Genomic DNA, 14,680 nt, shown 5'->3' with positions numbered 1-14,680 from the left:
AGTTCAAACACTAACATTTTTGAGAAAACATCCAAGATTGGACAGCAGTTGGCATCAATAGAAATATGTTGGTAATCCTGATGTTAAAAGAACAAGAAAAATCACAAAATATTTTTGAAGTAATCAAGAGGTATTCTTATTAACACAGAAGCCAAAGAAGAAATAAAAATGGGATTTGCATGATTGTTTCATTTAAACTCACTTCTGAACATGACCTTATAAATTTTGATGTAGTAGTCTGACTGTTCATTGTAGTACATTATAGTTAAATATTACATTTGCCTAGCAAAAGTAAGAGCTACTTTTTGATTGCCACACACGCAATAAAATAAAATAAAACTAGTAATACATATTGACATGGCTGAAATCATGGGGATTATATACAAAAAAAGATATTTTATTAGATAATAAAAAAACTGAAGCTAATATTTTAAGTTTTCATGTTAAGAAAAGAGAAATTGGTGACTCAACAGTTAGAAGGAATACTGTTCTTCCAGAGGACCAGAGTTCAGTCCCTGAGGTAACATCTTGTAACTAATAACCTTATGTAATCAACTCCAAAGGACCCAATGCCGCCTGTCTTCACTGGCACCCGCACTCTTGCACATTTACCTACAGAGAGATATATGGATACACAGGTGTACACTTTAAAAAAAGGAAAAAAGAAATTAAAATGTTTGATCATGTAGTTACATAGGTGGCATGCTTACTTTGGAGGATGCCTTAAACTCATGATACTCTCCCCAGAACTGTATGTATTTGGATGTGGTAACATATGCCTGTAATTCTAACACCAAATAGAGGAAGCAGAACTATCAGAAGTTCAGTATCACTCTCTGCTAAATAAAGAGTAGGGCTATATAATATGTATTCTCAAAAAAATTTGACAAAAAAAGGTAAATGGGCATATGTATATTTGTATTAACAATGAAATAGTAGTGGGTATGTACGCCATTGAAAAAATAAAAGAATACAAAAAGTGAAATCATGTAAACATTTTAGATAATTAAAAATATTTAATAATCTCTTTATTAAAACTTGGTATTAGAAAATACTTGGCTAGCTCTTCCTCAGGACCGAGCCTCTTGATCCTACCGCGTTGCCAAAATGTCGCTTTCTAACAAGCTGACTTTGGACAAACTGGACGTGAAGGGAAAGCGGGTCGTGATGAGGGTGGATTTCAATGTTCCTATGAAGAACAACCAGATAACAAATAACCAAAGGATCAAGGCTGCTGTCCCAAGCATCAAATTCTGCTTGGACAATGGAGCCAAGTCAGTTGTCCTTATGAGCCACTTGGGCCGACCTGATGGTGTTCCCATGCCTGACAAGTACTCCTTAGAGCCAGTTGCGGCAGAACTCAAGTCTCTGCTGGGCAAGGATGTTCTCTTCTTAAAGGATTGTGTGGGCCCAGAAGTCGAGAATGCCTGTGCCAACCCAGCAGCTGGCACTGTCATCCTGCTGGAGAACCTCCGCTTTCATGTGGAGGAAGAAGGGAAGGGAAAGGATGCTTCTGGGAACAAGACTAAAGCTGAACCAGCCAAAATTGATGCTTTCCGAGCCTCACTGTCCAAATTTGGGGATGTCTATGTCAATGATGCTTTTGGTACTGCACACCGAGCCCACAGCTCCATGGTGGGTGTGAATCTGCCACAGAAGGCTGGTGGATTTTTGATGAAGAAGGAGCTGAACTACTTTGCCAAAGCTTTGGAGAGTCCTGAAAGACCCTTCCTGGCAATATTGGGAGGAGCTAAAGTTGCAGACAAGATCCAGCTGATCAATAATATGTTGGACAAAGTCAATGAGATGATCATTGGTGGTGGAATGGCTTTTACCTTCCTTAAGGTGCTCAACAACATGGAGATTGGAACTTCTCTGTATGATGAAGAAGGAGCCAAGATTGTCAAAGATCTCATGGCTAAAGCTGAGAAAAATGGTGTGAAGATTACCTTGCCCGTTGACTTTGTCACTGCTGACAAATTTGATGAGAATGCCAAGACTGGCCAAGCTACTGTGGCCTCTGGTATACCTGCTGGCTGGCTGGGCCTGGACTGTGGTCCTGAGAGCAGCAAGAAATATGCTGAGGCTGTGGCTCGAGCCAAGCAGATTGTTTGGAATGGACCTGTTGGGGTCTTTGAATGGGAAGCTTTTGCCAGGGGAACCAAGTCCCTCATGGATGAGGTGGTAAAAGCCACTTCTAGGGGTTGCATCACTATCATAGGCGGTGGAGACACTGCCACTTGCTGTGCCAAATGGAATACAGAGGATAAAGTCAGCCATGTGAGCACTGGGGGTGGTGCCAGTCTAGAGCTCCTGGAAGGTAAAGTCCTTCCTGGGGTGGATGCTCTCAGCAATGTTTAGTATTTTCCTGCCTTTTGGTTCCTGTGCACAACCCCTAAGTCAACTTAGTGTGTTTTCCGCATCTCCATTTGGTGTTAGTGCAAGATTCAGCTAGTGACCGAGATGCAGCACCAGGAACCCTTAAACAGTTGCACAGCATCTCAGCTCGTCCTTCCTTCATCGGGATTTGTCTACATTCTTCAAGATCCCATTTTAATTCCATAGTGACTAAAGCCATTGTGCATTCTAGAGTGCATCTGTTTAATATTCTGCCTGTAGAAGAAAGTGAGCTATGAAAGCTTAGTCCTCTTTGAGTAGCCTCTGGTTGGCTTTGTCACTGTTCATGACTCAGCATGGAAATAAGATGAAATTCCAGCTGTAGATTTGGAGAAGTTGATGATCTATTAATAAAGATGTCACCCGAAAAAAAAAATACTTGGCTAGAAAAGAGATGAGAATGCATGACAGATATCATGGGTATTCAAAGGGCAATGAAGAGATGTTACTAAAAGCTCTGGGCATGAAAAATCTGGACATAAGATTAGACTTAAAACGGCCAAGTACCTCAAGTCTACAAAGCCTTAAAACTTGCCCGATGCATAAGTTAAATAGCTTCAGAACTAGCAATTAATGAGATTAAATTTAGAGTTTGGATTCTTCTGAAAACTAGTTCTTGAGCCTACATATTATCACTAGAAAAATGCAAATAAATAGCTTAAGAATGTCCCCTAAGGTACACTACCTCTTCAAGGCACCAGAACATACAGTATTTACCAGCTGTCTTTGTGGGTGAATTATAAGACCAGCATTGTTCTGTATAAGTCAATATTCTAAAAAAAGTAAATCAATAGGTTAAACTGTATGAAATCTCCAAGGGTCTTACAGAAAATGCCTGGTGTCATTTATAGAATGGAATGCCCTTGTTAAGCTGCAGATCCAAGAAGCCCAGAAGTGTGATTCATTTCAGCTACAAAGGCCTCTTATGCAAGATCTTAGATGTCACAGGAATATAGGGATGTGAACCAGAGGACAAAGGAGGGGTGTTTCATGCATCGCATTAGTGTTTTTCTGAACTGGGTAGTGCCCACCCATGCTAATAAAGGTAAATATTTAATTATTCTACCAATATCTATGCTAATACTTTGCAGAAATAACTTCAACAATTCCTAGAAGTGATATCTTAAGAGTTATTGGGGAGTCTTTCACCCCTTTTTATGTGACACGTAAACTTAATTATTATACACCAGTTCAAAGCCCATGTTAAAAAAGACGGTGAAATAGACTACTACTTTTAAGAACATGGAAAAAAACTCAGTGAATTGATAGATAAAATTTAACCATGTTTAATAAAATAATATACTACAAGCTATTTGAGTGTACCTTAAAATAACAGACTTCCTATTAAGAGTTAATCAATTCAATGCCTATTAGTAGTAGTAAAGTCCACATGACTTTGTTAATCAGTATGAAAGAATATCATGTGATATTTCAAAAGCCATTAATGATGAAAGTCCCTCAGCACATAGTAATGGAAAAGAAATTCTTCAAAGTAACACAAAGCATCAATCAAAGTACAGGCAATGTAGCACTTAATGGGGAATGACTGGATGACCTCACCAGTGTGAGACGAAGTCAAGGTTGCCCCTTCTCATCACTGTCGTCACCTGAGATAGTAAGGTCACACCAGCGAAGGAAGGCATGAAAAAGACATAAAAGGTGCATTAATTAGAAATGAAGTGCCAACATTGCTCATATTAATAGAAGGAGAAATTGCTTGTGTAAAATATCCGAAGCAACTCTGAAAACATAAAACTAATAAGCGAAATTAGAAAGCATTTGGGATATATACAAGGTCAGTACACAGAAATCAATTATATATGTGAATATTAGAAGTAAGCTATTAATACTTAATTTCCAAATGCAGTACTTTTTATACACACTTGAAGGGAAAAATGGAATAACTGAGTTCCTTTCCAACAAAGCCCATACAGGGTCTATGTCGTAGAGCACTCACACAACACTGCTGACGTGAAAAACAGGAAAATGTTGTAATTAGAGAGAACTTCAGAGCTCATGAGTTACAAGACTCAGGACAGAAATCCCCTAAATCCCACTTGAGGCAATAAATCTAATTACTGTCATAATTCTAGCAGCACTAGTTTTTGTAGCTATAGTCAAGCACTTGTAATTTTTATATGGGTGGGAAAGGTAGTTGGAACATGCAAGACAATTTTCAAAAAGAATTAATTTCAGGCATCTCATTGCCGAATACTAAGGCTTCCTCTGAAGCTATTGTCACCAAGCCAGTGGGAATTTGGAGATTTGACCAGGCAAATCAATAGCATAAAACACAAACCCAAATAGACTCTCAGATATGGCTGAGAGCTTCCCAGCAAAATGAGAAAATTATTCCAATGCAGAATAAATAAAGGTTCACTTTACATTTTAGAAAAACTTATAGGCATTTATCTAACAAAACATAACCAAAATATATATGGCATTCTCCAGGCAAACATAACCCCAAAATAGATTAAAATAAGCTTGAAACTGCTTAACTTTTAGAATAAAGTGATACAAAGTAAACATTGTAGTGTGATTTAGGAAAAATATTTTTAGATTTGAAAAGCAATGTGTTACTCATACATGAAAACTGCTTTTCAAATTGGATTTTATTAAAACTAAATTCATTTGGTGAATAAAGTAAACAATTAAGAGATTGAATACTTGCTTGATGCATTATAAAGACATATTTGCAAAGCACATGCTGAAAAGCTAATCATAGACATAAACTAAAAATTTGTGCTAAGGAAGAGGCAACATTAAAATAATATTAAAAACTTGACCAAACAGAAAGTGAGATTATGGATATGAGCTCAGAGTGATGACGAGTATAAGAGTATTTCCTAGTCTTTTATTTTCAGGTTTGAAAACTTTATTCAAATGCTGCCCTGATTTTTCTTATTTTATGGTTTCTGTTGAACTATACATTTTCTCTGCTTCCCTCCCTTCCTCCCCTTTCCCCTTCTACTTCCCCCATGACCCGCATGCTCTCAATTTACTCAGTACTACTCAGTAGTGAAAAATAATGATATCTTGAATTTGCAGGCAAATGGATGGATCTAGAAAAAAAACTATATTGAATGAGGTAACACATACTCAGAAAGACAAATATAATATGTACTCACTCATAAGTGGCTTTTAGACATAAAGCAAACAAAAACCAACCTACAGTCCACAACCCCAGAGAACCTAGAATAAAAAGAAATCCCTAAGAGAGACATACATGGCTCTACAAAGGAAGGGAAAAAAATATCTGAATACTTCCTGCTCTTATAGAGCCCTGGAGTTCTGTACACAGATGCAGTGTAGAAAGACTCACAAACATCTATTATTCCATATTAGGAAATCTGACTCTCCTGTTTGCCTCCTCCACTTGCTATTTGATAATCAAGCAAGATTTATTTATTAAAACAAAAATAAAGTATCACTATATTTTGTTTCTGTTAAACATGCGACTAAAGTCCACTTGTTGGAGCCAAGAGTGTATTTGGCTTACAGATGACAGTCCATCATTGAAGGAAGGCACAGAAGAAACTCAAGGCAGCAATCTAAAGGATTGAACTGAAACAAAATCTATGGAGGACTACTGCTTACTAATTTGCTTCCCAGGGCTTGTTCAAGATTCTTTCTTACAGAGTCCAAGTACATGTGCCAAGGAATAGTACCATTCACAATCAGCCTTCTACATCAAATAGCAACAAAGAAACCGCCCTGAAGACATATGCAGAGGCCAATGTGATAGAGGCAATTACTCAGCTGAGGTTTCTTCTTCACAGGTGTGTCAAGTTGACAACCAAGATTAGCCGTCACATATTCCCAGCACCTGCCTCTTGTCATTCACAGTCACCTGTATCTTGAGTTCCAAGGAGCCCAACTCTTTCACCTGACCTCCATGAATACCTGCACTTTGTGGTATGTTGTAAGGAAGACCACTTGTTCATGCCTGGCTGATCAGACCCAAAATAACCTCACAGAAACTGCATTAATTAAATCACTGTTTGGCCCATTAGCTCTAGCTTCTTATTGGCTAACTCTTACATATTAATTTAACCCATCTCCATTAATCTGTGTATCGCCACATGGCTGTGGCTTACCGGGAAATGTTCCAGTGTCTATCTCCAGTGGGGCTACATGGCTTCTCTCCTGACTACTCCTTCTTTCTCCCAGCATTCAGTTTAGTTTTCCCTGCCTAGCTAAGTTCTGCCATGCTATAGGTCCAAAGCAGTATTCATTAACAGTAATCAGAGCATAAAGAGGGGAATCCCACATCAGTGGTACTTGTAAGTTCATGCACACACACACACACATACATACAAATAAAAAAATAAACAGATAGTTTTGTTTGTTTGCGTTTGTTTTGTTTTCAAGGAATGACATTAGTGTTTGAGCATCTTGTTTTATTTTGTTCTTTGAAATAGGAATCATTTGCGTTCTCAAATGCACTATAAAACAAACCAATATTTGCTAATTCCCAGATGCTAATAATTAAAGCACGTTTTGCAATACATGTGTGATGACATAGATAATAAGACAAGTGTGTGAGTTCATGGTTGGGACACCAGAATGTGATAGACTAAAATAGAAGGACCGTCATGAGTACAATGGCCACATTGTATAGAATGGGTTCTAGGCTAGCCTGGGCTACATAATAATCCTCAAAAAAAATCAATAAACAAAAACATTTCTCTATCACTCTTCTTATTCTTTGTTTTTCTAAGAGCTGTAGGAAGCCTTACAATGACTGAATCTATTATCTTATGCTGACCAATGGAAACCTAAAACTTACTGAAAAGTTTCAGGGAGTCTGTTTCTTTGAGAAGAAAATGAACATGAAATGCATTTTGATCTGCACAGGTTTTTATTTTCTCCCCTCGTTTTCCATTTCAAAAGTTTCGGGTGCCTTTTCATGTTCCGTCCCCATAGCAGGCAGCCTCAGATGTGCTCCATTTTAGAATTGTGAGGATCTTTGAATGCCATTATTCAAAGTACAGCGAAATGAATTTGAGAGTTACCAACTAATATGAAGTGGAAAAAAGTATTTTAGAGGAAAACCTGTGATGACTTTTTTCCCCTTAAGAATTATATTCGAAAACGTCTCAAGTGGCTTGGTCCCTCTATCCATAGGCGCCAGTCCTGTGCACATGAACCTGTAGCCCTGCGGGGCTCTCCGGCTCTACAGGCAGCATTGGCTTGTGTTCTATAAATGGGGACAAAAACCACGTCGGGCTCTCTCCTCTTCCAACAAAACACAGTTGTTCTGGCCGGCAGTGTGGGATGGGTACAATCCTGACTAAACGGCCTACAGGGAGGAATTCATTCACAATACTGCATATATGCCTACGTTACTTTCAAACTCTGAAAGGATGTTGATATAAAGCCCGTGCCTCATGGTGGACACACATCTCCAGAACGTGCATTTGGCTATCAAGGAGGCCTTGTCCCCCAAGCCACAATATGGTAAATTTACATGTGTGTAAGCAGGGTAGAGTAGTTGAACTTACACTGAAAATTCTATGGTATAGAAGGCACACAGAAGGCAGCCGTAAATATAAGGAAATGTCCATGGGGGAGAGACTTTGCATGGACGTTTCGTTGTATGGTTCTGGTGCAGTATGAGCAGAGAGTGTGAGTGGATGAGGATAATACTTTATCTAAAATTTTGGCCTGGATTGGGAACAGTCATCAAAGGGGAAAAGCCACATTTATAAGAATTTCTGCAGAGCTTAAATGGGAAGTATCTCTCAAAATTTAGGTTTAGAATATGATGTAGAGAGAGACTTGAAAACGTACCTCATTTGAATGGAATAGCTTTTAACCTGTGCGTCGCGACCTCTTTGGTGATTTGAACAGTTCTATCACAAGGTTTGCATATCAAATATCTTGCATTCTGATTCATAACGGTAGCAAAATTACAATTATGAGGTTGTAATAAAAATATTTTTATGGTTGGGGTCACCACAACATGAGGAACTGTATTAAAGAACTCAGCATTAGGAAGGTTGATAATCATTGCTTTAACGTGAAAGCTATTGTTACTCCAGTGGTCACAGGACTAGGAGGATTATAGCCAATAGAACATAAATGATGGGGAAAATGGTTGTGACTATAGCTAAATATATTGATAAAGACTAATATGCACCGGGTAAGAGGCTTGGTATTTTGGTAGCGGTCACAGGATCAGGAAATTTGCTATGAGATTGTACATCCTAGTAATGTCAAAAGTTACTTACATCTATAAAGTCTCATCAACATGGCCAAACGTGAGCTGAAAAGAGACACCACCAATGGCCATGCCAAAATGGACAGAGAAAAGACCACAAGGTCTCAACCTTACAGAGAATGACAGACAATGAAAGAAAACCAAGAGTAGGAGACATGACCTAACCCACGCAGAGCACACCAATTGTTTGTACAGCGTCAAGTGGTCAGCCCTGAAAATGTACATACATGTAACATTATATGGACTGAATAGGTTATATTTAGGAATATATAAGTACGCACAAATACATATATCCATGCAATAACAATTAATGCAAGAATAAACAATGAGTTTGAAGGACAGCAGGGAGGGATTTATGGGAGAACAGACAATTGAGAAATGCTGTAAATATATTGTAATCTCACAAATTAAGAAATTCATTTCTATACTGCTTTTAAAAAGTGCTGTGTGCAATGTGCTATGAAGCATATATAAACTAAAGAGTGGATTTTACAAGTAAAATATGTTTCTCATGACAAGATCTTCTCTCCAATATTTTCCTTCCCTGATAAGCAAATACCAATATGCTTACACAGTAAGAAAAAGCCATCAGCTTCTGATGTCATAAAGGTTAAACTTCTACAGGAGATTAAACGACACTACTGAGGTCCAGGAAGGGCTTTATTCCTTCCAATGACTCTAGAGGAGGATCTAGGAACAAATTAGTTAAAAGAGGTATAAAGGGTGCTTAACTCTCTCAAAGAGAAGAGAAACTTCCCAGAGTGTTCCTTCCTTCAATGTGGGCATAGATTATAGGCTGGCAATGGACAATGATTTGTCCCCAGAAGAAACAGCCGTCAGTGGGAGCTAAGGGCATAGAGGGATCTGAGTCAGATGACTCTGTTGACCGTGGTGTGGAACTGTCTGTAATCTATATTCATTTTGTGAAATAAAAGTAAACATTGTGAAGTTTTGCAAGATTTTAAATATATTACAAGCAAAAAAGCATGCGTCTTTTATATTCTGAATGTTCAATTGAAATTTTCTGTTACTATGCCATGTAAGGGATTCATTTGTATCACTGGCATACAAGTGTGTCATACTCAATTGAGCGAAATCCTTTGAGATTTTTTATGACAATAAATGATACCACCTTTAAATTCGCTTGCTGTCAAGTCTTGAGGCATGTAGGCTAGAGGGACACTCTCATTGTGAATTTGGACAGCAGTAACTCAGGGAACAAGGAAGGCAGTGATGTGAAATATAGTTTGAGGAGGTGGCATATGCTTTTTCATCACTGCAGCAAAAGACCCAAGAAAAGTCAACATAAAGGAACATAAAGGCAGCTTTAGTTTGACCCACACTTTTAGAGGTTTTAATCTTTGGTCCATTTGTTTCAGACTGTGTTGGGGAAGGGGTTCATGTTAGGAACAAGTGGTGGGGGAAACCACTCACATTATGGATGTAGGGTAGTCATCAACAAAGTTGTTATGATTTTCTTTTTTGGATATCTATGACCATAATTACTATGCATGCATATTTTAGCCTGTCTCCATTAGTCACACTTATGTCTTGAGTGTGTGTGTGTGTGTGTGTGTGTGTGTGTGTGTGTTTGTCTACATTGAATGGCAATATGGACTTATTCTGCATTAGACTTTATAACACTGGAGATTATTTGTATATATACATACAGGTGTATATAAATTTATAATATGTATGCATGCATCTAGGTGAGAGGCTATATTATTTTATATTTTGTGAGATTTTTACTTTGTTTTTCCACAAATATTATGGTTACTGATGGCAGTTTTCCAATTTGATTATCAAGGACACAAAATAGCAAGCATAATGTTCTTTCAGTGCCATCCTTTCTCTTTCTATCCAGTGTCTCCAGATCCATTCGCTTTGTCTGATTATGAAGAATTCCGCCCTGTATTTACATCTCCAGTGGGTCATTTCTCCAAGTTATAACTCAAGGCTAACTACTTATGTGAGCTTCGGAGTCTTCATGTATAAAATGTGACAAAAATATGGTAAATCATATAAAACATTAGAAAAGCCTCTTGCAACTAAAAGTTGCTATTTTTACTTAGAATAAAAATCCCTTTCTAATACACATACTCTTCAGGTTTGTTGTGTCTAAGAAATTTTACCATTTATATGATATTCTTTTGCTACTATAGCATTTTCATTATCAGCCACAGCTTTAATTGTTATGTAAGGAAAAGCAATAACCTTCCATAACTTAGATATTCAGATATCCTTAATGACAACACACTTTTCTCTTCGTTGAAAGGATCATAACCAGAGCTCTCTCTCCATCAATACTAAACTCAGAAATTTTTATTTTCTTACAAATGGCATCTAACTGAGTCATAATTTTTCTTAACATACATCCTTTCTGTGGAAGATCAGTGAATTTCAATGAGAATTCTAATAATCCCATAGTATTGTTATTAGATCTGCTTTGTTACTGGTGTAGTGTGTCATTAAATGGTCTGGGAAGAGAAAACCTGAACAGATCCTTATCATGTATTCTTCTGATTGGGGGCACATTGCAAATTTGATTTATTATTGATGTTTATGTGCACAGTGTCTGTCAGGTAATATTATATAAAGTTATTGTAAATAGTTTCTACTTTTCCATATTACGACATGTATTTCATAGTGCTTTATAATCTCTGGGCTTATTAGTTTAATAGGAAAACAATAAGTCTGAAAGAATCATGTAATTATACCAATGAAACATTCATGCAATCACAGCATTTAAAGAACCTGACCACATATCACTGCAATACAGTCTATGTTGACTTCATATTAGAACTATTTTTTCTAACTTAGAATCAGAGCTCATCACACATAATTTAAAGAATTACATGTAACTAATGAAAGAACAATATAAAACTTCATTCCTTTAAGTGGATAAAGACTGTAATTTCTTTGTAAGATAAGTGGGCATGTTAATATGGAAGCAGGAAAAAATAAAAAGTTCAATTGTTTAAATATTGATGAGAAATAATAATTTGAAGGTATTTTGGAGTGAATATTATTTAAATGGACTGAACAACTTGTCAATTAAAATAACCAAACTAGGCACAACCAACTTAATTTATGTAGAAACATTAATGTGGATCACTATAGTAATACTCCACTAGAAGCAGAGATGGCTCTTGAAGGTTACATAACAGTAAAACACAGAGATAATAGTATCAAACATAGCAAAGGAACTGTCGAAGAATAGAACTCTTTTACAACTTGAGGAAAGCTGTAGCTTAGTGTTATAATCAAAGCAAGGTAATTGTTTCTGCATGTAGCAGTTATTAATCACAAATTATAGAGTGTTAGGCTAAGATGAATCTACATTCAAAATTGTCTGATTTTTCTATGACTATCCTGACACAAGGATAATGTTGGAAAACTGACTTCCTTTTCTAGAATTACAAGCAATATTACCCTTTTTCTATGTCATGGTTTGATTCAAGTACTGGGAAGTGACTTTAGTTTCCTTAACTAATAAAGACATTTATGTTGAAGGTAATAGGGAGACTTTATGCATAAGTTTGCTGTTCATTTTATAATGCTAATAACTAAAGGAAGGAAAGTAGACAATGAAAACCATATTGTATATGACAAACTGAGCTTTTAGTCCAGTCTGCAGTTTTAAATGAGGTTATCACTCATAGATACTGAAGGACGTTCATGGGCCTTAGAACACTGTTTTGATGTGTGATAATATTTTTCATGACTAGGTAATCATTATTTACATAAAATTTATATTGTTCATTATTGTTAGAGAAGCATTTGGTTGTCAGTTTTTATCTTTGAAAGTATGTGTGGTATTTTTTTCAGTTTTTACTGAAATAAATAAAACAATACTGGATATCAAAACCTAAGTGCACTTAGTTGTTGAATTGATTTTTCAAGAAGTACAGCACTACATGCATTATTTCATTAGAGGGCCTATTCTTTGCTATCCACTATATAAGTCCCCCCACCACACCATTCTGTAAAAAACAAAGTATACATATTGCGTGGGAAAATTAATGCTATTTATATCTTAAACTAATATTGGGTGAAAACATCAAATATCAATAGGAAGCATAAAATTTTATAATCCCATTGTAGGAGAGACACAGTACTTACTCACCTTCTTGCCCCCGTTTCCTTTGCCCTCTAGATTTCTTGTACAACTGACAAACTTGGGCTTGTTTACATTTTAGAGGTCCTTGCAAATTTGATTTTCTAAAACTGTCAGCTAAACCTCCTAAAGAATATTATTAATAATATCAACAGAGTGAAAAACAACCCAGATTTTCTTCAGTGGACACTTCTTAGTACATAAATGTATCATAAATTGAATATATCATAAGGTATAATCCATTTAATATGCTAAACTTATTGGATGTTAGCATTTACTATGATTTATACGAACATGGTAGAAATGTAAAGATTACCCTACTGTAATGAAAAAACACTGAGCCAATTTTGTAATAAACAATAAAATAGGTCATATAATTTATGAAATACTGTGCTAAAAAGAAAATCATGTTCATTCTATGGATGGGTTTTATACAGTGATGAACTTAAAATATTATATTATATGTAATATCATATCATCCTAATTTGGAGACCATCAGGACATGAAACACTATGGGAAGATCTTACAAACACTTTATCTTAGATGAAAGAAAACACAATACCACAAAGCCAGACATCTGAGTATACTTCTTGCAGGCTTCCACATTTGAGAAAGTCTAAAGATGAAAAACTTTACCTTTGATACTGAAAGAAGTACAATGATTGCTGGGGGCTCAGAGTAATGGAGTTGGTAACATTAACTGCAAAGGGCACCAGAAAAAAACTGTAATAATAAAATATTCTTTATCTGGGTAGGAGCCAAAATGGTGTATCTTTGACAAAACACATAGAAATGAGGACTTAAGGGAAAGCATTTGTTGCTATGAATTATAACTCAGTTATTATAAATAAAACACGAGGTCAATACCAACATACTTTGCAAAGTGGGTCAAGTGTTCAAATTAAAATGTATTTTCAGTCTTTGCTGAAAACATTTAAACAGTGTGGGTTTTTTGTTTTTATGTAAACCATAATAATTAGCTTTATTAAATTTTAGTTTTTCAAGATTTCTATGAACTGTTTTTATTTCAAAGAGCATATCAGATTAATGTGCAGAAATGTGTGATAAGGTAATTAGATGCTTCCAAAATACAAGAACTATATATAACATGCCCCATAAAGATTTACATGGAGTGATCATATACTCTATGGTGTTTGACATATTGTTTCAAGCAATACAACACACAAAAGTATTATGATTATTAAAAGTTGAAGAAAGATCTTATGTAATAGGTATAAAAGTAAAATAAATATACACATAAACATTACTTTTAGTACAGACAAAGAAATAATTATGTACAATTTTTGTGGGCAAGTAAAATCTATGATAGTAATACACATTTCACATATGTACAGTTAATACTAAATTTATGTGTGAAAAGTTTGTGACAATTTATATTAAAAGAAAATGGTGAGAAAAAGCTAAATTTATAAGCAACACACATTGACTTTATAGATTCAGCTGCAGGTAAAATGTAAAAGTCAACAATTGAGTTAGCAAAAACCAGAAACCATATGTCTATATGTTGTATCTGGATGTATAATATGCTGTTAAATCTACCTACTTTGAAATGTGGCATTTGGTAGACTATTTTCCTTTCTTACTCAATTTCTAAAAACAATTCTCCCATGAGTCTACACAGTTCTAAGTTTCATCAGAACACTGATACAAATTATATAAATCCCAATGGAGAGCCTTGCCCCAGGCTTCAGACTATTGCCACCAAACTTCTGCTTTAGTTGTATATTTAAAAGGACATTCCAAGTCTCCTGCCCACCCTAATATGGCTCCTAGAGTGGCTCCCAGGTGCTCAGGGGGATGTCCCCAGTTAGTTCCTTGGGCATCTGAGGATAGGGAACCTGAAATGACCCTATCCTATAGCCATACTGATGAATATCTTGCACATCACCATAGAACCTTCATCTGGCGATGGATGGAGATAG

General features: G+C 36.2%; 1 protein-coding gene across 1 annotated transcript; it reads left to right on the top strand.

Moving 5' to 3' along the window:
- Positions 1 to 1,068: 1,068 nt before the first annotated feature.
- Positions 1,069 to 2,773, top strand: LOC101998787 (phosphoglycerate kinase 1). Its single transcript, XM_005356341.1, has one exon. The coding sequence runs from the start codon at positions 1,108 to 1,110 to the stop codon at positions 2,359 to 2,361; it is 1,254 nt and encodes a 417-aa protein (XP_005356398.1). The 5' UTR covers positions 1,069 to 1,107; the 3' UTR covers positions 2,362 to 2,773.
- The last annotated feature ends 11,907 nt before the right edge of the window (positions 2,774 to 14,680 follow it).

The sequence above is a fragment of the Microtus ochrogaster genome, chromosome 18 (assembly GCF_000317375.1).
Source record: "Microtus ochrogaster isolate Prairie Vole_2 chromosome 18, MicOch1.0, whole genome shotgun sequence".
Classification (NCBI taxonomy): Eukaryota; Metazoa; Chordata; class Mammalia; order Rodentia; family Cricetidae; genus Microtus; species Microtus ochrogaster.
This window is presented reverse-complemented; position numbering and strand designations above follow the sequence as displayed.